The 24,912-nt window shown below is 45.6% G+C and overlaps 2 protein-coding genes across 2 annotated transcripts in view; one reads left to right on the top strand and one right to left on the bottom strand.

The window, feature by feature from the left end:
- LOC129397783 (uncharacterized) overlaps positions 1-24,912 on the top strand; it is a 119,941-nt gene that overhangs the window by 82,714 nt on the left and 12,315 nt on the right. The gene's annotated exons all lie outside the window — the stretch shown is intronic.
- Positions 11,573-23,349, bottom strand: LOC129397881 (uncharacterized). The gene is made up of 5 exons (XM_063604738.1): positions 23,326-23,349; positions 21,860-22,125; positions 20,730-20,973; positions 15,113-15,608; positions 11,573-12,517 (listed from the first exon to the last, which is right to left on the bottom strand). Exons 1-5 carry the CDS (start codon positions 23,347-23,349, stop codon positions 12,144-12,146), a joined length of 1,404 nt encoding a protein of 467 aa, XP_063460808.1. The 3' UTR covers positions 11,573-12,143.

Below are 24,912 nucleotides of genomic sequence, written 5' to 3'. Positions count from 1 at the left end.
TCCCCCTAAATTTAATTTCCACCTGTACCCTGTTAATGTAAACTGCATACCATTCAAGGAGATTTTATTGATGACTGTTCTTTTCTGTCACCAGGGAGGTCATGGTCAGTTTCAAGAGAACTCCAGCACAGTGGTCCACTGCCCCTTCCCACTCTGTTGGTATCATCCACAACTATACAAAGGCACCCTGGAGTTCAGCCTCCAATTCTGACCTGTATCACAGACTTTTTCATGCTCCTACCCACCTATATGTACTTCTAATCTTGACTCCACCCAATCCAAATCAATTCCACAAGTTGAGAATAAGGAATAGTCTTCAGTTGTCATGTATAAAGAACTATGAATTCTGAGTTAACCTAAAAGTAAAGCTCCTTAGCATATTCTTGATTGCATAAAGATAGTTTTTATAATTGTGAAAACTTTAAGGCACTTTGGAGAGGAAGCACTAAATAAAGAATGATCTCCATCACAGAGGGCACAGTTTCAAGGAAGTTCACAATAAAAAAATAAAGTCAATTTTGTTCCCACTTATAAGTGGGAGCTGGATGATGAGAACACAAGAACATATAGAGGGGAAAAACAGACACTGGAGCCTATCGGAGGGTGGATGGTAAACGGAGAGAGAGGCAGGAAAAATAACTAATGGGTACTAGTCTCCATACTTGAGTGATTGATATGGTTTGGCTGTGTCCCCACCCAAATCTCATCTTGAACTGTAGCTCCCATAATCCCCTTGTGTGTTGGGAGGGACCAAGTGGGAAGTAATAGAACCATGGGGACGTTTTTCCCATGCCGTTCTCATGATAGTGAATAAGTCTTATGAGATCTGATGGTCTTACAAAGGGCAGTTCCCCTGCACATGCTCTGTTGCATGGTGCTATGTAAGACGTGCCTTTGCTCCTCCTTTCCCTTCTGCCATGATTGTGAGGCCCCTCCAGCCATATGGAACTGTGAGTCCATTAAGCCTCTTTTACTTTATAAATGACCCAGTATTTCTCCTAGCAGTATGAAAATGGCCTAACACAGTGATGAAATACTGCATACAGCAAACCCCCATGACACATGTTCACCTAAACAACGATCCCACACATGTACCCTGACTTAATGCCAACATCTAGTTTCTTTCAAAGTAATTGAAAATTCTTTCAAAGAATTTCTTTCAAAGAAATTGTTAAATTTTCACATAAATACTAGAATGCTCAAAATTAGTCATTTCAAACAACACTAATTTCAGATGATCCCTTTTATTTAGATGTCTTGCAACTATTTCTCTTTATCTAAAATTGCATAGTCTTATATCTGCCTGTTTTTTAATAATTGTACTTAAAATATAGTTACATTTTTAAAATAAATATAACTTGGAGAGACCCGAGGTACTTGATATTGTCTACACACATTCATTATCAATTCTTTACAAATTCTGCAGCCACCATCAGAATTCATAGGCTTCCTCTTTTGGAAGCTGTCAATTCTTCAATATTAACATGTAATTTATGTATGACCCATTCCAGTGCTTCTCAGCCTTTATTAGCATTTGAAGATACTGTTCTTGCCACCGGTTTTTTCAAGGTATCTGCTGAGGCTGCTTCCTTTCACTACTTACAGCTTCTTGAGTCAAACTAGTTTTTTTCTGTGTCCTGATGATGTGGTTTGTGTATATCTCTCATCTACTAAAACCATATTTGTAAATGAAATATTCGTAGATTTAAGTTCCATTGTTTTCTCTATAGGATTAACTACAGAATATTCTAGCACATGTTTTGGTTCTTGCTGTACCAATAAGAGACTTCACAATGGAAGGCAGTTCCTACTCTTGGTGGAGAAGTCTGTGGTTGTGCAACTCTCCAGAGGGATCTATGTCTGTCCAGTACACCAACCCCAGCCATGCTCAAGTTCATAGGGTTTGGGCATTTGTGCATTCCAATTGTTGTAACAGTTTCCTATGAGTGGTCAAAGTCATGCTCTGAAGTCCAGATTATGATGGAACAGGCAGCCTTAGAGATGTCGGGGCAGTGCAGGATAAATGAGACAAAGAGGCTACACCTGCCCCACCTGACTCCCAGCATCCCAGCCAGCTTCACTGTGTGCCATCAACCCCACGTGAAGGGCATCCCAACCTCCTCCTTCACCACTTATTATTATACAATGTAACTTATAAATAATTTAAAGCAGGGGTCTCAATCCCCCAGAAACAGACTAGTACCAGCCTGTGGACTAATAGGAACCAGGCCACACAGGAGGAGGTGAGCAGCAGGCAAGAAAGCATTACTGCCTGGGCTCTGCCTCCTGTCAGATCAACTATGTCATTAGATTCTCATAGGAGCACCAACCTGAATGTGAACTGGCACTGCAAGGGATCTACCTTGCATGCTCCTCATGAGAATCTAATGCCTGAAGATCTGAGGTGGAACAGTTTCATCATAAAACATCCCCCCAACCCTTACCAGCCATCCATGGAAAAATTGCCTTCCACGCAACCAATCCCTGGTGCCAGAAATGTTGGGGAGCTCGATTTAAAGAACATTATTAATGTCTGTTTCCTGCCTTCATCTGGGAGGTCACAGTCAGCTTCGAAACTCCAGCAAGTGATCCACCCAGCTGTCCCCTCCCACCTTGTTAGTATCCACAGCTCCTGAAAGGCCCCCTGGGATTTAGACTAAAGCATGATCGTACCATTGCATGCCAGCCTGGGCAAAAAAGTGAGACCCCACCTCAAAAGAAAAAAAAAAAAGGAAAAAGAAGAAGGAAAAAAAAGCTCTGAGTTGGATCCCTGCCCCCATTCTGTCAGCTTTGGGCCCATCTATACCAATCTTGATTTACCAGTCTTGATTTCACAGGTGGAAAATAAGGAAAAGGCTTTAAAAAATGTGTATAATTTCAATAAAAGAACCATCACAATTTTAAGTAGATCTAAAAGAAGAGTTCCTTAGCACACTGCATATTATTCATTCCATGAAGAGAGTTTTTCTAAATGAAAAATGTTTAGGACATTCAGGAGAGGAAGAACAAATTAAAGAATGATCTCCACAGCAGAGGCCTCAAGGCTCTTATGCGTGCAAGGAACAGTTCCAGTGTAAAAGTCCGCAGCGACGCCATGAGGGCACCCACTGGAGTGCCTCGGGCTCCTTCCAGGGCAGCAGTTAAGCAGGTCGTGTCGCAGGCCTGCAGAAAGGCTGGGGTTCCTCTCCTTTACGGGTTCCTTCCTGATGGAACCCTGGGTTTTCAGCAGCTTCCGGGGCGGGGGGGCGGGGGGGGAGGGTCCTGAACTGCAGAGGGCGCCCTGGGCATGTGTACTTCCACCTCCGCAGGCGCTGGCATCTCCAGGCAGCTTCAGGCCGCTTTGGAACACACCATCGGTAGCATCTGCGTCTTCTTGAGGGGACTGGAGACCGTCTGTGGTTTCAGCCACTGACTCCTGAAAATGGGAGTCTGGAGGCCGTTTTTGGCCCCTCTCATCTCCGGGAAGGGCTTCGTGCCTCGTGGAGGCTCAGTGCAGCAGCCAGCTCGCAGCAGAGCTCCCACAGAGCTGATGGCATTGACAGGAGTGGCGGCTCAGCACAGGGAAGTTATCCAGTGCCCAGGCCCAGACTTGCTCTCGGTTCAGGTCCCATGGCATGTGGGGCTCTGGACCTGCCTGCCTCCAAGACAACTCTTCCAAGGTTGATGGATGGAACTCCATAGCCTCAGCCTCCCAAAGCTTGACCAGGTCCAGCCAAGTAGCTAGTCTAGGAAAAGAGCAAATGGCTCAATTCATCCCTGACTGTGGGTTTTTATAGCATTCTGTCTTGTACAGGAAGTCGGATACCAGAATCCAATCATGTGGGGATTAACACTTATTACCTTGCTAATTGCTTTAAACCATGATAGGGTTGTGGTGGAAAGTTTATCATTCCAGAAGGCACTATTGAAACTCCTTGGGTTTCTATTGGATCAGGCTGTAATAGGGTGGGGCAGGGTGTGAGAGAATGGGTCCAGTTATTGGCAGTTTACTTATTTCAATAAGAAATTGGCAGTTTTCAGTATTTCACAATTTGATGAGATGTTAGATGTACATCTCATATAGAAATGCTTTATCAAATTAAGGGAATTTGCAATTTCTAATTTGCTAAGATGACTTTTATATTAATGAAGCAGGGTTGAATTTTTTAAAAGATTTTTTGTATCTACTGAGATTATCGTATATTTTTTCTGCTGTTAATGTGGAGAATAATAGAGATTGATTTTCAAATACCAAACCAAAGTTGAGTTCCTGATAAACTCCATTAGATTATGATGCATTTTTTAAAAGTATATTACTGGATTCAGAATGTTAACATATAGTTGATTTGGCCCTGTGGTTTGGGAAAGATATTGGATGATGAAAAAATTGAAGAGGGGGCATTGGAATGACGCACGAAAAGGTCGTATAAATACTTAAACTTGTTGGCATTTAAAAAGGACTTTCTATGTAGTTGTACCACTCAGTCAAAGACTGTTTAAATGTAGGGAACATGTCTCATTTGCAGCATATCGAGAGTCAAGATTGGCCTGAGTCATTCTATTTTTGAAGGTACTCTGAAACAAATTTTAATACAGAGTGAATTTTTGAGGATTCCAACAGCAGGGGAAAAACAGTGAAGTACATAAGGTGAGCAGAAAGGCATGTTTTAATGGCCTGGCTTCCCCCAAAAAAACATTACTGAAATAAACACTCATGTGAGATTGCTTTATTCAAGAGTGCTGTCCTTAGGAAGTGGGAGTGAGAAGAAAAAGGAGAGGGTCAGGGATGAGCATATTCAATGCTGTGCTTCCTAGTTGTCCAAGCTTAGTATCAAGTATGACCAGAGGTGACTTTATTATTAAACCAATAAAGTTTAACTGTAAGGCAAACTTCCAAAGAGTTTGTAAAACATTTGTCTTAAAACATTTTTATAATTCTCTTAAACAGAATCCCCTACTACTTGTATGAACACTGACTCCACAAATTGGAAACCGCTGTGAACACTAATGGTTGTTTGATCTCATGAAACCATCTTCTGAGAGGCCTTATGAATAACTGCTTCTCAGCACAGTTCACTTGGGAGGAAGAAAAGGACAGAATATATCCACTGTTGGGAGATAACACAATTCTCACAACAAAAACCCCAGTGTACCAAACAGAAGAGGCAGGGAACACTAGCATTCAGTTGGTATTCACAGATTTTCATGCATGTAAGTTAGCATGACAACTACAAAGTTAGGCCACATCTCATACATTTTCAGCAGAGCAGGGGGAAGCAGGATGAATTCCTTTCTCTCTTCAAAGAAACAGAGAACACCTTACAATAGTATTTTGTCATCTGCTAAGAGACCCTCAGCTCATTCTGGAAGTACTTTTAAGAAACATTTACATATTATTATTTGTCCTGTGACCATGGATATATTGATATATTGCAAAAACTTGAGATTCAACTTTATCTTCAGATGGACAAATCTAAATTCAAATGGTTCAACTATGGATTAAGACTCACCATATTAAATGTGATATTACTGGTCAATTTCTTTTATGGGTTTTAGGAAAAGAAAACACTCATATAGTATAAGCAGAAAACTATTATGGGATAAAATTCGCTTAAAATATGATAAAAATGTGTAGACATAGATTTTAGACGGAATGTCAGGGAATGATTTTCTGAACCACATTGCAAACTGGCTCCCTAAAACAAGATGCTGTCAGAAATCAGTAAACACTAAATCAGACAGCAGCTGAACCACCCTGGGCTTCTCTCTTCAGAAACATGCCTCAAATATTAGACACTGGATCAATCCAAGTGTCTATAGGGAATAAATGTATACAGTAATTATCATGATCTATTTTTGGAGGACAAATACTTAATCAATTTTAAAAAACAATCTGGCAATACTCCATAAAATTAGGTTATGCATTTTCAATGCACAGTTCAGCTGGAGGATGATGTATATCCTAAATAAATTCTCATGAGAATGAGACTAATGTATGTGATATTGGTGATTAGGTTGCATCTGAGTCTCCCCTGTGGGACACTGGAGAGGGAAAGTGTGACAGAGGCTCATCAGAAGCTGATATGCTGAAGTTGGAAGCAGGTAAAATGTTCCTATAAAAATCTTAGAAACTTGTCAATAAATGGAAAATAATAAACAAGATACACACTCCAATACTTTTTGTAATAATTGAAAATCTACACAAAAAATGTGTCACATATAAGACTGATTGCTACAAAACACACAATAGAAATAAAAATAAAATAGCTGGAAATAAAATAGTAATAAGAATTTCAGTAGAAGTATGAAAGGAGATAAAAGACAATAAGTAATAAAATGCACCTAATTACATAAAATAGGATTGGGGCCTGCACAAAGCACTGTTAAAAATGTTAAGTCAATTCAACTTATTATACCCTTGGGTATAAAAATCATAGCACCCTTGAGGTCTCCCTTTCATATAGTTAGATGAGTGTAGACACAAATAGAAAATATATGGCTGCCGGGCGCAGTGGCTCACGCCTGTAATCTCAACATTTTGGGAGGCCAAGGTGGGAGGATCACCTGAGGTCGGGAGTTTTAGACCAGCCTGGCCAACATGGATACCATCTCTACTAAAAATACAAAATTAGCTGGGCGTGGTGGCACATGCCTGTAATCCCAGCTACTCGGGAGGCTGAAGCAGGAGAATCGCTTGAACCTGCGAGGCGGAGGTTGCAGTGAGCCAAGATCGCGCCATTGAACTCCAGCCTGGGCAACAAAAGTGAAACACAAAAAAAAGAAAAGAAAAGAAAAAAGAAAAAGAAGGAAGGAAGAAAGAAAGAAGAAAATGTATGGCTTTACAAAAGTCCTGGGATGCTCCATTTTTTTTTTTTTTTTTTTTTTTTTTTTTTTTTTTCTTTTTGAGGCAGAGTCTTGCTCTGTCGCCCAGGCTGTGGCGTGATCTCGGCTCACTACAAGCTCCGCCTCCCAGGTTCTCGCCATTCTCCTGCCTCAGCCTCCCGTGTAGCTGGGACTACAGGCAGCCACCACCACGCCCGGCTTTTTTTTTTTTTTTTTTTGTATTTTTAGTAGAGACAGATGGGATGCTCCTTTTCACAACGTAGCCTAGACTAATATTTTATTCATTACTCATTGTGATTGACATGCTGCAGGACCTGGATTCTGAATCCAGATTCTAGCAGAATTAGCTTTCTGATCTTGGACTATGATCTAACCTCATTGTGTCTCCTATCTACAACCAGTCAATGCCTCTAAAATATGCAAGAAGAATGAGACATAGTAGGTGTAATTGTCTAGGGTGCCCTGAAATAAGGACACACTTTCTATAGTGAATGGACAGTGAGTAACTGGATCGTGCCAGCAGTGGGACATCTCCATTGCTCTCTTTCCTTGGCTGATTCAATCATAGCAACCCAGCAGCGTTTTCAGAGTATCTTCCAGAATGATACAATGTTCACCTTAATCCTACTCTGAACTGATTTGCAAGGCAAATTAGTGTTAATCTCCTGCTTATTTGAATAGCTGGTTTCTGGCCTATATACAAGAAAAAGCATATTATAAAAACACACTCAGGCCGGCGTGGTGGCTCATGCCTGTAATCCTAGCACTTTGGGAGGCCAAGGCTGGCAGATGACGAGGTCAGGAGTTCAAGACCAGCCTGACCAACATGGTGAAACCCTATCTCTACTAAAAATACAAAAATTAGCCGGGGGTGGTGGCACGCACCTGTAGTCTCAGCTACTCAGGAGGCTGAGGCAGGAGAATCGCTTGAACCCAAGAGGCAGAGGTTGCAGTGAGCCAAGATCACGCGACAGCACTCCAGCCTGAGTGACAGAGCAGGACTCCATCTCAAACACCCACCCACAGACACACACACACACTCAGTACTAGCCTGAGTCATTTACCTCTTTTCCTAGTTCAGCCACATGGCTGGCCTCATCACAAGGCTGAACCCATGGAGTTCTGTCCACCAACCCTGGAAGAACAGTCGTGGAGGTAGGCAGGTCCAGAGTGCTTGTCACATGCCACCAGGACAGGACCAAGAACAAACCTGTGCCTGGGCACTAGATCACTTGCTGTGTTGAACACCACTCCTGCCAATGCCCTTTGCTCTGTGAGGATGTAAAATCAGGTGTGTGTGGGCTGCTGTTTTGGGTTTCCAGCAGGCTCAGAGTTGTTCTCAGACTCAAGAGGGACCCAATCGCCATCAAAACCCACATGTCCAGAAGTCAGTGGCTGAAACCACAAAGGAGCTCCAGTCGCTTTAAGACAAGATGGATTAGGCCAGCCATGGTAGCTCGCGCCTGTAATCCCAGCACTTTGGAAGGCTGAGGCAAATGGGTCACATGAGGTCAGGAGTTCGAGACCAGCCAGGTCAACATGGTGAGCCCCGTCTCTACTAAAAATACAAAATTAGCCAGGCATGGTGGTGCATGCCTGTAATCCAAGCTACTTGAGAGGCTAAGGCAGGAGAATCACTTGAACCTGGGAGGCTGAGGTTGCAGTGAGCCGAGATCGCGCCATTGGCCTCCAACCTGGCAACAAGAGCGAAACTCCCTCTCGAAAAAAAAAAAAGATGGATTCTGCCAATAGCAGGGTTCAGTGGGTCCCAAACCAGCCAGGAGATGCCAGCGCTTGCAGAGCTGAACAGACACATACCCAGGACGTCTCCTTAAACTGCTCACAATCAAGGCTTGAAATACTGAAGAACCCCGAAAGGGAAAAAAAACTTTTCTTGCTCATTACTCACAGTGAGATAGGAGTTTGGCAGGACTAGTTTCTCAAGACAAACAGGATGCTAGGTCCCCAAGACACAGGTCACAGTACCCCGTACAAGATTCCTTAAAAAAAATTTAAAAATTGTTTTTAAAAAGCCCAAACCAGCTAGAAGGAAAATGGCATAAAAGCTACCTCTGGTTACCTTCATTGCTCATTATATGCTAATTATTATGCATTGGCATGCTAAAAGACTACCACCAGAGCAATGACTGTTTATAAATGCCATGGCAATGCCCAAGAGTTACTCTGTATCTTCTGTAAGGTAGATAAATCCCCGGTCCACAAGCTCCTGCCTCTTTCCCAGATAACTAAAGAAATAATCGACCCCTCATTTAGCATATAATCAAGAAATAGCCATAAAATAGCCAGCTAGCTGCCCTGTCCCCTGGTGCTACCCTGACTACGGGGGTAGCCTTCTTTTTGTTTCCTTAATACACTTGCTTTCACATTACTCTTTTGGCTTGCTCTTGAATTCTTTCTGGTACAAGCAAAGTATCCACTTGGCTTCCCTGGCTGAATGCCAATTCTGGGGGTATCCTTGCATCAACAGCACCACTGCCTTCAACCAATGCCCTGGAAGGAGCTCCTCACACCCCAGTGGGGACCCTCATGATGTTATTGTAAACTTGCTTGGGACTCTGCCTTCTAGATAGAGGCAACAGGAGCAAGAAGTTTCTATGTTGGAGATCATTCCTTGTTTAGTTCTTCCTCTCCAAAGTACTAGGAGCAAGAAGTCTATGATGGAGATCATTCGTTATTTAGTTCTTCTTCTCCAAAGTACCTCAAAGATTTCCAAATTATAAAAACTATCTTTGTGTAATCAAGAATATGCTAAGGAACTTTACTTCTAGATAGACTCAGAATTCATGGTAGATGGTAAATTTTGTTATATGTATTTTACAACAATAAAAATAAATAGAAAATAAAAGACAAGAAGGAAATGAAAGAATTGAGTGACTACCACTGCCCTGCTTCTCACTAACATCCCAAGTTGTCTTTGAGGACACACCTCTCCTCAAGCTTTTCTCTGCCTGGAGAACAAGATTGCAGTCTCTGCTCCAGGACTAGCAATGTGGTTTGGGGCAATAATAAACTATTAACCAGGGTTCCTCAAAAGAGCTTTCCCTCCACAGGTTAAGGAGTACCTTTTCTTTTTATCACTTAAACCACCCTATCACAGATTAAGTTTCGTCTAAGATGTTAGGGTTTTATGTTAATACCACTAATTCCATCTTCTGTTACAATTTGCTTCTAGAATTAATATCACTGTTATGCCCAGACCGTTTGTTCCCCAAAGAAGACCACCAGAGTCCAGAGTCAAAGCCAAGCGGCAAGGATCTTTACTACAAGTTCGAACCTGGTCCCTCCATTCCACCGCATACAAGAGGGCCCTGAACAATGCGAGTGTTTGCTTTTTTATAGCCTGAAAGTTACAGGGGAACAAAGGAATTCTTTTGGTTCCCGCTCTTTCAGTAAAACTTTGAAGGGCTGTCCCCTCATCTGTCCCCTTATCGGAGACTTTCCTGGTGGTGTTTGTACTGGGCTTGTTTGTTTTGAGCCCGGGGGAAGTTTAAGAGATATATGGTGATATGTGGTGGGATGGGAGGATGGGATGTGTTTGTACTGGGCTTGTTTTGAGCCCGGGGCTGAGGAATGTGCCTGGCTTTTTTCATTCCCCCCTTTTCTTTTCAGGTATTTTTTTAGAGCCAATCTTGGGTCTTATAAGTCTGATTCTGTTTCAGCGTTTACAGGTTGGTATTGGGCTCTGAGGACCATGAGTTGTACAGTGTTAAACCTTTCTTTAACGAACCGCAAAATTCTGTTAACAACACAAGGTCCTACGGTAAGCAGAAATAGTAGACTCAGCAGGGGTCCAAGGAAGGGGGCTAACAGAGAAAACATAGATGAGTTCCACCATTGGTCTGCAGCTGAAGCAAACTGCCGTGTTCTTACTTCTGTGCTTAACTTGTGTAACTGTTGGACTCGGTCTTCCACGAGTCCTGATTCATTTATGTAGAAACAACAGTCTTCCTTTAGAAACATACACGTTCCCCCTTTTTCAGCAGTGAGTAGGTCTAAGGCCCTCCGGTTCTGCAAGGTTACCTGTGCTAGGGACGTGAGCTGCCGCTGGAGGGAGGCAAGGGACTCAGCTGACTCCTCCATAGCAACGGCAAATTGTTGGTACAGCTTGTTACTTTCTATAAGGGTGTGACCTAGGGCTCCCCCAGCCAGTCCGGCCGCCATGAAGGATGCGGTGAGGGAGATTCCTGCAATGAGGGGGAGAAATATGGCTCGTGCAGGTCTCGGTCTAGGGTCTGGGTGAATAAAAGCACTAGTCCAGTTACCGGTATGCCCTAGGAACTTGCCGGCAGTAAGTAGAGTTAACCGGGGAACTAATGTGACAGGAAGACACAGTAGGTTGGTAACAGAGGGGCTTGATAGGTTTTTAGATAATGTTCCATTACACCAGAAGAATATGCCTGACGGAGCCCTTAAGGTGATGTTAGGGGGCGTTGCAGTGATGTTGCAGAGGCTGGAATTAGTTCCTGAGAAACAGTAGGGAAACTTCTCTTGACTGGGGTTTAGGTATAGTGGCACGTTAGGGATAGGGGCATATGAGAGGTTTTGGTGGTTGTTAGCTTGGGCAGAGGTGGAGGATCCCCATGGCAGGGGGACAGCGGTTAGCGGTGGACGCCCTAGAGTGGCACACAGAAAGCAGCCAGACAGGCTGTGAAGTCCTGTAAGGTTGGCAAGTTCTAATCCTTCTTGCAATAATTTTAACCAGGAAAAAGGACGTAAATCTTGTGTCAGGCGGTTTTCTTGTCACTGGATATTTCCATGGACCAGGGGCCGTACCTGCACTAGACCCCGCCACAGATAGAGGTGACTGCTAGGCCATGTGGAGACGGAGGAGTAGTATACAGCCCCGTGTTGAGGCGTGGTCCAGCGGGAGTTCCAGTGGTCTCTAACTATCCATGTATATGAAAGGTCTCTATCTCGTCTGCGATGGAAGGGCCGTCTGGGATCTATCTGTTCTTTTCCACCCCACCATTGGTATTTATGGATGTTGCAATAGTTATAAGGGCAGCCGGCACTTTGGTGCCACCAATAGTGCTTACGATTGTATTCAGTCTGATCATACTCGAAGCATATTATTGGTGCCACTGGTTTGGCTACTGGGAAATCGGTAAAATTTAGTAAAATTGGGCTATTGCACCCTGAGGAGGGGCAATCTGCACTGGCCACTAGTTTCCCGGGCTTATGAGGTTGCCCAGGGTGGGTTTGGTTTTCATAAAGCCAGAATCTCTAGACAAAGGGATTAGGAGCTGGCTTTATGTTTTCCCCAGCGGCCACTAGGGCGACCAATGTTAGAGTTAGACTACCTAACTGCATGTTTGCAGTGAGCTATGCTGCCGGCGCAGGGTGAGTTTTAAGGGGTTGTTCTTAGCTCTGTCCACAGTCCACGTGTCCGGTGCTTCAGCCGCCGCCGTGATTGGCCCCAGAAGGTCGGAGGTTGGGTCCACTGGCTTGACGTGGTTGTAGTGGATCCACGACGCAATGCCTTCTACCTTCAGGGCGGTGGGTGTGGTCAGGAGTACTTGGAGTGGTCCTTTCCACCTGGGCTCTAGGGTCTCTTGTCGGTGTCGCTTAACCAGGACCCAGTCTCCCGGCTGGTACGGATGGGGTGTCGGTGGGGGACTGGTCTCATATAGCTCTTTCAGCTTGGGCCAGATTTCTTGGTGAATTTTCTGTAAGGCTTGAAAGGAAAATAAGAATTCAGAGACATTTTCTGTTTCAGACTTAAGCAGGTCATCTTTTAAGCTAGGAACCAGGGGTGGAGGTCTGCCATACATGATTTTGTAAGGGGTAAGGCCCAGTTTGTAAGGGGTATTACGGGCCCGGAACAGAGCATAGGGGAGAAGGACTACCCAATTAGCGCCAGTCTCTATAGTCAATTTAGTTAAGGTCTCTTTTAAGGTCCGATTCATCCTTTCTACCTGTCCTGAACTCTGGGGCCTGTAAGCGCAATGTAGTTTCCAATTTGCCCCAAGGATGGAAGCCAAGTCCTGACTCACCTTAGCGACGAAAGCGGGCCCATTATCTGACCCTATCTGGATGGGGAAGCCATACCTGGGAAGGATATCTTCCAGAATTTTCTTTGCTACGACCTGAGCAGTTTCTCTTTTGGTTGGGAATGCTTCAGTCCACCCTGAAAAAGTATCTACAAAGACAAGTAAGTACCGGTACCCGTACTTTCCTGGCTTTATTTCAGTAAAATCTACTTCCCAGTAGATACCGGGCCTGGTTCCCCTGAGCCTTGTTCCTGTTGCAGCTTGAGATTGGGGGTATGCGTTGTTAAGCTGGCAGACTTTGCAACTTGTCACGATACTGCTGGCCGTCTCAGCTATATGTCTGATTTTGAGCTTGGAGCGTCTGATCAGGTCTATCATCCGCCGGGCCCCCACGTGGGTGGTTCGGTGGATGTGTTCTAACACCTGTTGTCCTAATTTTTCTGGTAGGATGGTTTGGTCATTAGTATCAGTCCACCACCCATTCTGGATTTGTTTCAGGGGAAGTTTGTCAATCCACTGGAGATCTTGTTCTGAATATTCAGGGAAATATGGCAAGTCCCGGGGGCCCGGGTCAGGGAGCTGGAGTGCAAGGAGTTGGCTGGGAGCCTTCGCCACATTTCTTGCAGTTTGGTCTGCCAGAAAGTTGCCTTGAGCAGTTGGAGTAGTTAGTTTCTGATGCCCTGGGCGATGTACAATGGCTAATTTTTCTGGCCTCCATAGGGCTGTTAGCAGGGCTAGGATCTCTTGCTTGTTTTTTTATCTCTTTTCCTTCAGCCGTCAGTAACCCTCGCTCCCTGTAAATGGCCCCATGTATATTGCGCCGTTGCAAAAGCATATCGGCTGTCTGTATATACTGTCAGCTTTTTCCCCGCCCCTAAGGTAAGAGCTTGGGTGAGCGCTATCAGTTCGGCCTTCTGGGCCGATGTCCCTGGGGGCAGGGGTTCCGCCCAGATTACCTCAGTCTCTGAAGTTACTGTCGCCCCAGCGTACCTCTGGCCTTGATGCATGAAGCTGCTCCCATCAGTGAACCAGACGAGGTCGGCGTCAGGAAGTGGGCGGTCCTGCAGGTCTTCTCGAACTCCGTGCACCTGAGCTAGTATCTCGGTGCAGTCATGGAGTGGGGCGTCCAGGTCCGGGTTGGGCAGCAGCGAGGCAGGGTTTAAGGTCGTTGGGGGCAGGAAAATTATCCTGAGAGGATTTGGTAGTAGTCCTTGGTAGTGAGTGAGCCGGGCGTTACTCATCCATCGATTAGGTGGCTGTTTGAGTACACCTTCGATGGCATGTGGAGTAACGACCCGCAATTCTTGCCCCATGACAAGTTTATCAGCATCTTGCACCATCAGAGCCGTGGCCGCAATCCTTCGGAGACAAAGGGGCCACCCGGTAGCTACTGGGTCTAACTTCTTTGACAGGTAGGCAACTGGCCTCCGCCAGGGGCCTAAGTTCTGAGTTATTACCGCCTTGGCGACACCCTTATTTTCATCCACGTATAAGTGGAAGGGCTTGGTAACATCAGGTAGTCCTAGTGCAGGTGCGGAGAGTAGGGCGGTTTTAATCTGTTGGAAGGCCAACTCGGCTTCGTCTGTCCAATTAAATGGTTGTTGCCCCCATGTTGCCCAAGAACTGGACTGGGGACCCCTCCACTTGCAAAGTTACCCTAGGTTCGGGGAAGGGGTCCGAACCCCGTCTTCCCTAGTCTTCGTCTTGAGTGACTAGTACGGGTGTAGACCTAGGGGGTCCGGGTCCCTGTCCTCGTGGTTTCTTTTTGGGTCAGTCTCTTACCCAGTGGCCAGCCCCCTTACAATAGGCACATTGGTCTTTGCTCAGATTATCATGCCGGGGGGGCTGCCTAGGTTGGGTGTACTCTGGCTGTAGATGCTCTTTCTGTACCACTGCTGCCAGGACCTTGGTCATTTTTTCAGTGGCCTTAAATTGCTTTTCCTCTGGAGTATCTCTGTTATTGTAAACCCGCTGGGCTATCTGAAGGAGGTCCTGAATCCGCTTTCCCTCCAAGTCTTCTAATTTCTGGAGATTTCTCTTAATATCTGGGGCTGCCTGATTTACGAAAGACATTACAATAGCTGCCTGACTTCCTGGAGCCTCTGGATCTATGGGAGTGTACTGTCTAAAAGCTTCCATTAATCTTTCTAAGTAGGTAGCTGGGCTCTCTGTCTTTCCCTGCAGAATAGAATATACTTTAGCCAAATTAGTGGGCTTGCGAGCAGCTGCCCGGAGACCCGCCATTAGAGTCTGGCGATAAAGGTGTAGCCGTCCCCTACCTTCTGCCGTGTTGTAGTCCCACGCCGGCCTGGTCAGAGGAAAGGTTGCGTTTATGAGGTCGGGGTTGGCAGTCGGTTGACCGTCGTCCCCCGGGACCAGCTTTCTAGCTTCTATCTGTATTCTCTCTCGCTCTTCTGTGGTGAACAAAATTCGGAGGAGCTGCTGACAATCATCCCAAGTGGGCTGGTGGGTGAACATGACACTGTCTAGTAAAGCCAGTAAATCTTTGGGATTGTCTGAAAACCGAGCACTCTGAGTTTTCCAGTTATACAGATCACTGGTGGAGAATGGCCAGTACTGGAGCCTGGGGATTCCTGTGTCATCTGGGGGTCCTATTTCCCGAAGGGGTAAAGCCACCGTGGAGTCAGGCGGCTGAGGGGGGCTGGTCCGCGAAGTGCGCCCTCGCGTCCTCCCCGCCGGCCCTTCAAAGTTACTTTCCCTTTCAGCGAGCCCGTGAGTGCCGGCCGCCTCCCGTCCGCCTGCTCCCTCCCGCAGCTCAGCCAGGGGGGCTGGGGCCTGGGGCCCGGAGGGGTACGGAGGGGGTTCTGTGAACAGTGGGTCCCCGCTGTCAGGTAAAACAGGATGGGGGGGGCTGTTGGTTGCTTGGATTTTAGTGGTCGAGCAACTAGTGCCTTACAGGGTTCAGAGGCCAATTGGAAAGGGGACAGCCAAGGAGGCAGGTTCTCAACAAGGTCCTGCCATATGAGGATATATGGGATATGATCTAAGTGGCCTGCACGCCCAGGTAGGAAAATCTTGGACTTTACCCTAGTGATGACAGCAAGTCGGAAGGTCCCTTCGGGCGGCCACCCCACATCAAAGGCAGGCCATTCGGAGCGACACAGAGTAATTAGCTTTCCTTTCCTGATTTCTATACCAAGATCATGGCCCCTTGCTCTAACTTCTTTGAAATTACTCATAAGGAGAGATAGAGGAGTGCTCTGGGTATTACCCATCCTGTAATAATTTGTAGTCTCTTCCTGTAAAGGAATGTGGGTTTGAATCCCTGTAAAGGAAATCTGATCTGACTTACTTATTAATGATATCTAATCGCAGGCGCACTTTGGCAGCCCGGGTCAGAGTCAGCTGCTGCCCGCCAAACCGGGGCAGTTCAGATCGCAAGCGTGCACCGGAAGCCCGGGTCAGAGTCAGCTGCCTGGATCGCAGTCGCGCTGGGGCAGCCCAGATTAGAGACAGCTGCTGCCCGCCCAACCGGGCAGCTCAGATACGGCTGCTGCCCGCCAAACCGGGGCAGCTCAGATCAGAGACAGATGCTGCCCGCCAAACCGGGGCAGCTCAGATCAGAGACAGCTGCTGCCCGCCCAACCGGGCAGCTCAGATATGGCTGCTGCCTGCCAAACCAGGGCAGCTCAGATCAGAGACAGATGCTGCCTGATCAACCGGGCAGCTCAGATACGGCTGCTGCCCGCCAAACCGGGGCAGTTCAGATCGCAAGCACGCACCGGAAGCCCGGGTCAGAGTCAGCTGCCTGGATCGCGGTCGCGCTGGGGCAGCCCAGATTAGAGACAGCTGCTGTCCGCCCAACCAGGCAGCTCAGATACGGCTGCTGCCCGCCAAACCGGGGCAGCTCAGATCAGAGACAGATGCTGCCCGATCAACCGGGCAGCTCAGATCAGAGACAGCTGCTGCCCGCCCAACCGGGCAGCTCAGATACGGCTGCTGCCCGCCAAACCGGGGCAGCTCAGATCAGAGACAGATGCTGCCCGATCAACCGGGCAGCTCAGATACGGCTGCTGCCCGCCAAACCGGGGCAGTTCAGATCGCAAGCGCGCACCGGAAGCCCAGGTCAGAGTCAGCTGCCTGGATCGCGGTCACGCTGGGGCAGCCCAGATTAGAGACAGCTGCTGCCCGCCCAACCAGGCAGCTCAGATACGGCTGCTGCCCGCCAAACCGGGGCAGCTCAGATCAGAGACAGATGCTGCCCGCCAAACCGGGGCAGCTCAGATCAGAGACAGCTGCTGCCCGCCCAACCGGGCAGCTCAGATACGGCTGCTGCCCGCCAAACCGGGGCAGCTCAGATCAGAGACAGATGCTGCCCGATCAACCGGGCAGCTCAGATACGGCTGCTGCCCGCCAAACCGGGGCAGTTCAGATCGCAAGCGCGCACCGGAAGCCCGGGTCAGAGTCAGCTGCCTGGATCGCGGTCGCGCTGGGGCAGCCCAGATTAGAGACAGCTGCTGCCCGCCCAACCGGGCAGCTCAGATACGGCTGCTGCCCGCCAAACCGGGGCAGCTCAGATCGCAATATAGATCAGATGAGAGCCAGGGGATGTCTCCCACCCGTCTCCGCTGGCCGTCCTATAGCGTGTCCGCCAGGACTGTGCCAGCTCCAGTTTCAGACCTCGCGAGTCACAGATTCGGATTCAGAACAGACACGGACAGACAAACGGAGACGAGCCAGCTCACCTATCCGTAGATTGATCCTAGCAGATCCGTTGACCAGGGGTCTGGTGGGCTTGGGGAATCCCGGACGGGCCCCCAGATGTTATGCCCAGACCGTTTGTTCCCCAAAGAAGACCACCAGAGTCCAGAGTCAAAGCCAAGCGGCAAGGATCTTTACTACAAGTTCGAACCTGGTCCCTCCATTCCACCGCATACAAGAGGGCCCCGAACAATGCGAGTGTTTGCTTTTTTATAGCCTGAAAGTTACAGGGGAACAAAGGAATTCTTTTGGTTCCCGCTCTTTCAGTAAAACTTTGAACGGCTGTCCCCTCATCTGTCCCCTTATCGGAGACTTTCCTGGTGGTGTTTGTACTGGGCTTGTTTGTTTTGAGCCCGGGGGAAGTTTAAGAGATATATGGTGATATGTGGTGGGATGGGAGGATGGGATGTGTTTGTACTGGGCTTGTTTGTTTTGAGCCCGGGGCTGAGGAATGTGCCTGGCTCTTTTCATCACCACTATGCTTCCTATGATCTGATTAGGACCAGACACTTGGCCAGAAAAGTGTAAAAACACAAAAGCTGGTGTCTCCTGCTGTGAGATTGGATGAAACACCTTTTCCCTTGTGTTCAGGAGCCCTTGGATTACACAATTCCATATTGCTTTCAGATAGGCCAGCCCAGAGGAAATCTTAGCGGATAATCTAACCTGGGTGTTGCACACAGAGGCCGCCCTGAGGGAGCCAAAGCCAGGGCTGCATTCATAGTCCCTTTATCCCCTAGACCTTTAAAAGGTTTCAAATTGAAATCACGATCATGTCATCTAAGATAACAATTAATTTCTCTTTACAATTAATTGCCATTCAGGGATGTTGTGGTTTGAATGTTTGTCCCTTCTGAAACTCATGTTGAAACTTAATCCCCAATGTAGCAATATTGAGAGGTAGGGCCTTTAAGCAGTGATTGGGTCTTCAGGGCTCTGCCCGTTTGATGTCTTAATCCATTTATGGATTAACGGTTAATTGGTTAATGGAATAATGGGTTATCAGAGGATTGGGATTGTGGTTTCATTTTTTTTAAGTAGATTTTGAGACTTCAGAACAGAAAATGAGGATGATCAGATGGGAAGTCCCCTCCATATCCAAACCACAAAAACACTCTAACTCATCTTTCACCATCTGCTTATTTTTTATGACATGGAAAATTGACATGTAATTAGTCTAATAATGAGTGCAAAGCAAACACAGCTCTAGTTCCACGTTCCAATAAGATGCAACATCTAAGCTTCTCTATACTGATACTTAGAACTGCCACTATGTGAAAAGATTGATGTAATCACAGCTAGACTAGATTAATGCTGTCATCTAGTTTATGGGTTTTGATTTCTAACATTTGAGGGGACAGAAAAGTGTAAAAAAGTCCCAAGTGTATTCTCTACTGCATGTTTTTCATCTCTGCCCAAGGATTTTGGTGTAAAGGCTGGAAACCTTTACACCAAATCTTTACACTAAAGTTGTGAAGACACATAAATCTTTCTCCTGGGATGCCCACAAGAAGGAATGAGTCTTAGTTGCTGCAGGACCTGAGATGGGCAGAGATTATGAGAGCCTCCCATACACTTGGTGTTCTGCACTGAATTGGGTTCCCCCAAAATTCATGATAATTTTGATTAACTAATCTCCAAGTGATGGCATTTGGAGATGGGGCCTTTGGGAGACAATTAAGTTTAGATGAGGTCATGAGGGTTGGGGTTTCATAATGGGATTAGTGCCCTTATGAGAAGAGGAAGAGATACCAGGTCCCTCTCCTTCTCTCCCTTTCTTCTCTTGCCCCTCTACCCACTTCTCTCTCTCCTTCTGTGCCATGTGAGAACACAGCTACAACATGGCCATTGGCATGACAGGAAGACGGCCCTCACCAGGAGCTGAATCACTGGCGCTTTCATCTTGGACTTCCAGATCCTGGGAAAGACTCACCAAGGCAGACATCTGTAGCTGCCTGGAATTTTCTGATCTGGAGTTGATGCTCTGGAACCCTGTGGTTGTTAACTCAGAAGGCACAAGGCTAGGGATCTTCTTTCAGTCCCCGTTAGTCTATCCCCACTCTTCATTTTCTCTTTTGTTTTTCAAGTAATGAATTTATTTTTCCAATTAATGTAGCCAGCTCATGGTACAGCATATTAAAGCATAAAGTACAAATCCAAGGAAGGTAATACCTTTACTATGTTATAAAACTTTGACAAATCAATATATTACTTTTTATTATAATAAAAGCATATGTTTCTGGGAGTCATATACTACTTTAGGGATAATTTTTACTCCAAAAATATTCAAGTACTAAACCAAAACACTGGTTTTTAATGGTGGTTTATAGCAGAGCAAGTTATTTTATACACATTAATATCATTTAAAACTGAGCAATTTCTCCTTTTAAAGTGAAGTTCCTTATGCAAGCTGTTGAAGTTTATGGCAGCAGGGCAATTGTGTGTATATAAGAGGTGGCTCTGCTTTGTTCTGAAGTTCCACCAAAGTCAGGTAGTGTGCCCAGGTGTTAAAAGCTTTAAAATTCTACCTTAAAATGATTCAATGTCAATGCAAACTGCCAAGTACTTTTTGAAAAATTTTTAAATGTTCACATAAATACTGGAACTCTCAAAATTAGACAATCATTTCAAACAACACTTATTTTAGATGATCCCTTTTATTTAGACACCCTGAACCTCTTTGTTTTTATTCCATGTCACAAAGTCTTCTATCAGTCTATTTTTTAAAAATTCTACCTAAGATACGGTTTTAAAATAACAGATTGCCAGGTTGGAGACACCTGGGGTACTTGATGTCTTCCAACATTCATTATCATTTCTCTGTAAATGATGCTGCTACTATCAGAGTTCTTATGCTTCCTCTTTTTGAAGCCAGCAATTCCTCAATCTTAACATGTAGTTTAAGTATTACCCATTCCAGTGCTTCTCAGCCTTTATTAGCATTTGAAGATATTGTACTTGTCTTCAGTTCTTCAAGGTAACTGCAGAGGCTGATTCTTTTCACAATGATTGTGGTTTCTTGAGTCAAAATAGTTTTTTTTCTGGGTCCTGAAGACTATGTTTTGGCTCTTGCTGCAACAGTAAGAGACTTGCAGTTCCCACTCTGTGCAGAGAAGTCTGTGGCCTTGCAACTTTCCAGAGGGATCTATATATCCTTCCAACACATCAACCCACACCCTGCTCAGGTTCGCAGGGCTTGGGTATTTGTGCATTGCAGCTGTTGTAACAGTTTCCCACGGGTGGTGAAAGACGTGCTCTGCAGTCCAGATCTTGATGGTGCAGGCAGTCTGCTAGATGTCTGTGAAGCGCAGGGGAAAATGAGGTGAGGAGGCTACACCTGTCCCACCCCATCGGGGGCCCTTCAACCAGCTTCGCTGTGCGCAGGTGCCGTCGGCTCCAAGTGAGGCGGTCCTCCACTCTTCGTTACAATGTAACATTTAAACCATTTAAAGCAGAGATCCGCAACGTTTTTGGCACCAGGGACCAGTTTAGTGGAATACAATTTTTCTAAGGATGGAGAGGGGTGTGGGGATGGTTTCGGGATGAAGGTGTTAGAACTCAAATAATCAGGCACGCAATAGATTCTCAAAAGGATAGCAAAAGCTAGTCTTGGTCCTGCGCATGCGCAGTTCACAATAGGGTTCGCGCTCCTGTGAGAATTTAATGCAGCAGATCTGACGCTAGGCGGAGCTCAGCCAGTAACGCTCGCTTGCCCACTGCTCAGCTCCTGCTTTGGGGCCGGGTTCCTAACCGGTCCGTGGTGGGGGGGATTGGGGACCCCTGATTTAAAGAACACTGCTAATGCCTGTTTTCTGCCTTTATCTGGAGGGCCACAGTCAGTTTCGAAGCAACTCCAGCATATGATCCACCCAGCTGTCCCCTCCCACCCTGTTAGTACCCACAGCTCCTCAAAGGCCCCTGGAATTTAGACTAAAGCCTGATCACGCCACTGCACACCGGCCTAGGCGACCCAGCGAGACCCCCATCTTAAATAATAATAATACTCAAAAGAAAAAGAAAAAGCTCTGAGCTAGGTCCCTGCCCCCTTTCTGTCTGCTTCAGGCCCATCTATACCAACCTTGATTTACTAGTTTTGATTCCACAGTTGGAGAATAAGGGAAAGGCTTTAATCAATGTGTACAGTTTCGATGGAAGAACCATCACAATTTTGAGTAGATCTAAAAGAAAAGTTCCTTAGCACATTGCATATTATTCACTACATGAAGAGAGTTTTTCTAAATAAAAATGTTTAGGACATTCAGGAGAGGAAGAACAAATTATGGAATGATCTCCACAGCAAAGACCTCAAGGCTCTTATGCGTGCAGGGCACAGTTCCAGTGCAAAAGTCCCCAGAGACAGCATGAGGGTTCCCACTGAGGTGCCTCGGGCTCCTTCCAGGGCAGCAGTTGAAGCAGGTCCTACTGCAGGCCTGCAGAAAGGCAGGGGTTTCTCTCCTTTCCGGGTTCCTTCTTGATGGAATCGTCGGTTTTCAGCAGCTTCCGGGGACAGCCTGGACCGCAGAGAGCAGTCCTGACTCCACACAGGTGGAGAATAAGGAACAGGCTTCAACTGTCATGTACAAAGAACTATGAATTCTGAGTTGATCTAAAAGTAAAGCTCCTTAGCATATTCTTGATTACATATAAATCAAAGTTGTATAATTGAGAAAACTTTAAGGCACTTTGGAGAGGAAGAACTATATAAGGAATTATCTCCATCATAGAGACTTCTTGCTCCTAGATGAACAGTCCCAAGGAAGTTTACAATAACATAATGAGGGTCTCCACTGGGGTGTGAGGAGCTCCTTCTGGGGAATTGGCTGAAGGCAGTGGTGCTGTTGATGCAAGGATACCCCTAAAATTGGAGTTTAGCCTGGGAGACCAAGTAGATACTTGACTTTGAGCCAGAAAGAATTCAAGAGCAAGCCAACAGAGTAATGTGAAAGCAAGTTTATTAAGGAAACTAAGGAACAAAAAGGAGGCTACCCCATAGTCAGAGTAGCAATGGGGCCAGGGTGGCTAGCTGGCTATTTTATGGCTATTTCTGGATTATATGCTAAACAAGGGGTCGATTATTTCTTTAGTTATCTGGGAAAGGGGTGGGAGCTTGTGGAACCAGGAGTTTCTCCCCCTGACAGAATATACAGAGTAACTCTTGGGCATTGCAATGGCATTTGTAAACAGTCACAGTGATTGCTCGGGTGTTAGTGTCTTTTAGCATCCCAATGCATAATAATTAGCATATAATGAGCAACGAGGGTAACCAGAGGTTGCTTATGTAGCCATCTTCCTTCTAACTGGTTTGGGCTTTTTTTTTTTTTTTTTTTTAAAGGAATCATGTCTTATCAAGAGGGTATTGTGACCTGTGTCTTGGGGACCTAGTCTCCTGTTTGTCTTGCAAAACTAGTCCTGCCAAACTCCTATCTCACTGTGAGCCAGGAGCAACAAAATGTTTGTACCCCTCTCCCCTTCCTGGGTTGCTCTGTATTTCAAGCCCTGATTGTGAGCAGTTTATGAAGGCATCCTCAGTATGTGTCTGTTCAGCTCCACAAGCGTTGGCATCTCCTGGCTGGTTTGGGACCATTGAACCCTGCCATTGGTAGAATCCATCTTTCTTTAAGGTGACTGGAGCTCCTTTGTGGTTTCAGCCACTGACTCCTGGATATGTGGGTTTTGATGGCCTTTGGACCCCTCTTGAGCCTGGGAATAGCTCCGCGCCTGCTGGAAACCCAGCACAGCAGCCCACACATACCTGATTTTACATCCTCACAGAGCTAAGGGCATTGGCAGGCATGGTGGCTCAACACAGCAAGTGATCTAGTGCCCAGCCTCAGGTTTGTTCACGGTCCTGACCTGGTGGCATGTAACATGCACTCTGGACCTGCCTACCTCCAGGACTGTTCTTCCAGGGTTGATGGACAGAACTCCATGGGTTCAGTCTTGTGACAAGGCCAGCAATATAGATGAGCTAGGAAAAGAGGTAAATAACACTGGCTAGTACTGAGTGTGTGTTTTTATAGTATGTTTTGTCTTGTATATAGGCCAGAAACCAGCTATTCAAATAAGCAGGGGATTAACACTAATTTGCCTTGCAAATTGGTTCAGAACCTGATAGGATTAAGGTGAAAATTGTATCATTCTGGAAGATACTCTGAAAACGCTGCTGGGTTGCTATGATTGAATCAGCCAAGGAAAGAGAGCAAGGGAGATGTCCCACTGGTGGCACGAACCAGTTACTTACTGTCTACTCACTACAGAAAGTGTGTCCTTATTGCAGAGCAGCCTAGACAATTACACCTACTATGTCTCATTCTTCTTGCATATTTTAGAGGCATTGAGCAGTTATAGATAGGAGACACAATGAGGTTAGATCATAGTCCAAGATCAGAAAGCTAATTCTGCTAGAATCTGGATTCAGAGTCCAGGTCCTGCAGCATACCAATCACATAGAGTAATGAATAAAATAGGCTAGGTTGTGAAAAGGAGCATCCCAGGACTTTCTTAAATCCATACATTTTCTTTTTTTGTCTACACTCATCTAACTACATGAAAGGGAGACCTCAAAGGTGCGATGATTTTTATACCTAAGGAGAAAATAAGTTGAATTGATGTAACACTTTCAACAGTGTTTTGTGCAAGCCTTGATCCTATTTTATGTAATTAGGTTCATTCTGTCAGTTATTCGTTTTTATCTCTTTTCCTACTTCTACTGAGATTCTTCTTATTAGTAACTATTTTACTTCTAGCTATTTTATTTTTATTTTTATTGTGTGTTTTGTAGCAATCAGTCTTATATGCGACACAATTTTATGTATATATATTTTTAATTCTTCCAAAAAGTATTGGGTGTATATCTTATTTCATTTATTATTTTTCGCTTATTGGCATATTTCTAAGATTTTTATAGGTACACTTCATTTGCTGCTTCCAACTTCAGCATATCAGCTTCTAATGAGTCTCTGCCAGACTTTCCCTCTCCAGTGTCCCACAGGGGACACTCAGATGCCACCTAATCAACAATATTTCGTATGTTAGTCTCATTCTCATGAGAGAATTTATTTAGGATATACATCGTCCTTCAGCAAAATTATTCATCGAAAATGCATAACCTAATTTTATGGAGTATTGCCAGATTGTTCTTTAAATGAATGAAACATTTGTCCTCCAAAAATAGTCCATGAGAATTACTGTATACATTTATTCCCTACGGATACTTGGATTGACCCAACCATCTAATATTTGCTGCGTGTTTCTGAAGGGAGAAGCCTGCGGTGGTTTAGCAGCTGTCTGATTCAGTGTTTACTGATTTCTGACAGTATCTTCTTTTAGGGAGCCAATTTGCAATGTGGTTCAGAAA

Source organism: Pan paniscus, chromosome 4, assembly GCF_029289425.2.
Source record: "Pan paniscus chromosome 4, NHGRI_mPanPan1-v2.0_pri, whole genome shotgun sequence".
In the NCBI taxonomy this organism is placed as follows: domain Eukaryota; kingdom Metazoa; phylum Chordata; class Mammalia; order Primates; family Hominidae; genus Pan; species Pan paniscus.
This window is presented reverse-complemented; position numbering and strand designations above follow the sequence as displayed.

What these genes read in the sequence shown, in the direction of transcription:
- LOC129397881 (XM_063604738.1), bottom strand. Translation starts at nt 23,349, where the DNA reads ATGCCTGCCAATGCCCTTAGCTCT. An exon ending in CCTGCGAACCTGAGCAGGGT is followed by an intron (nt 15,609 to 20,729) that starts GTGGGTTGATGT and finishes CCCCTGGCTGAG; the next exon opens with CTGCGGGAGGGAGCAGGCGG. An exon ending in GGACTACAACACGGCAGAAG is followed by an intron (nt 12,518 to 15,112) that starts GTAGGGGACGGC and finishes TTTCCTTTCAAG; the next exon opens with CCTTACAGAAAATTCACCAA.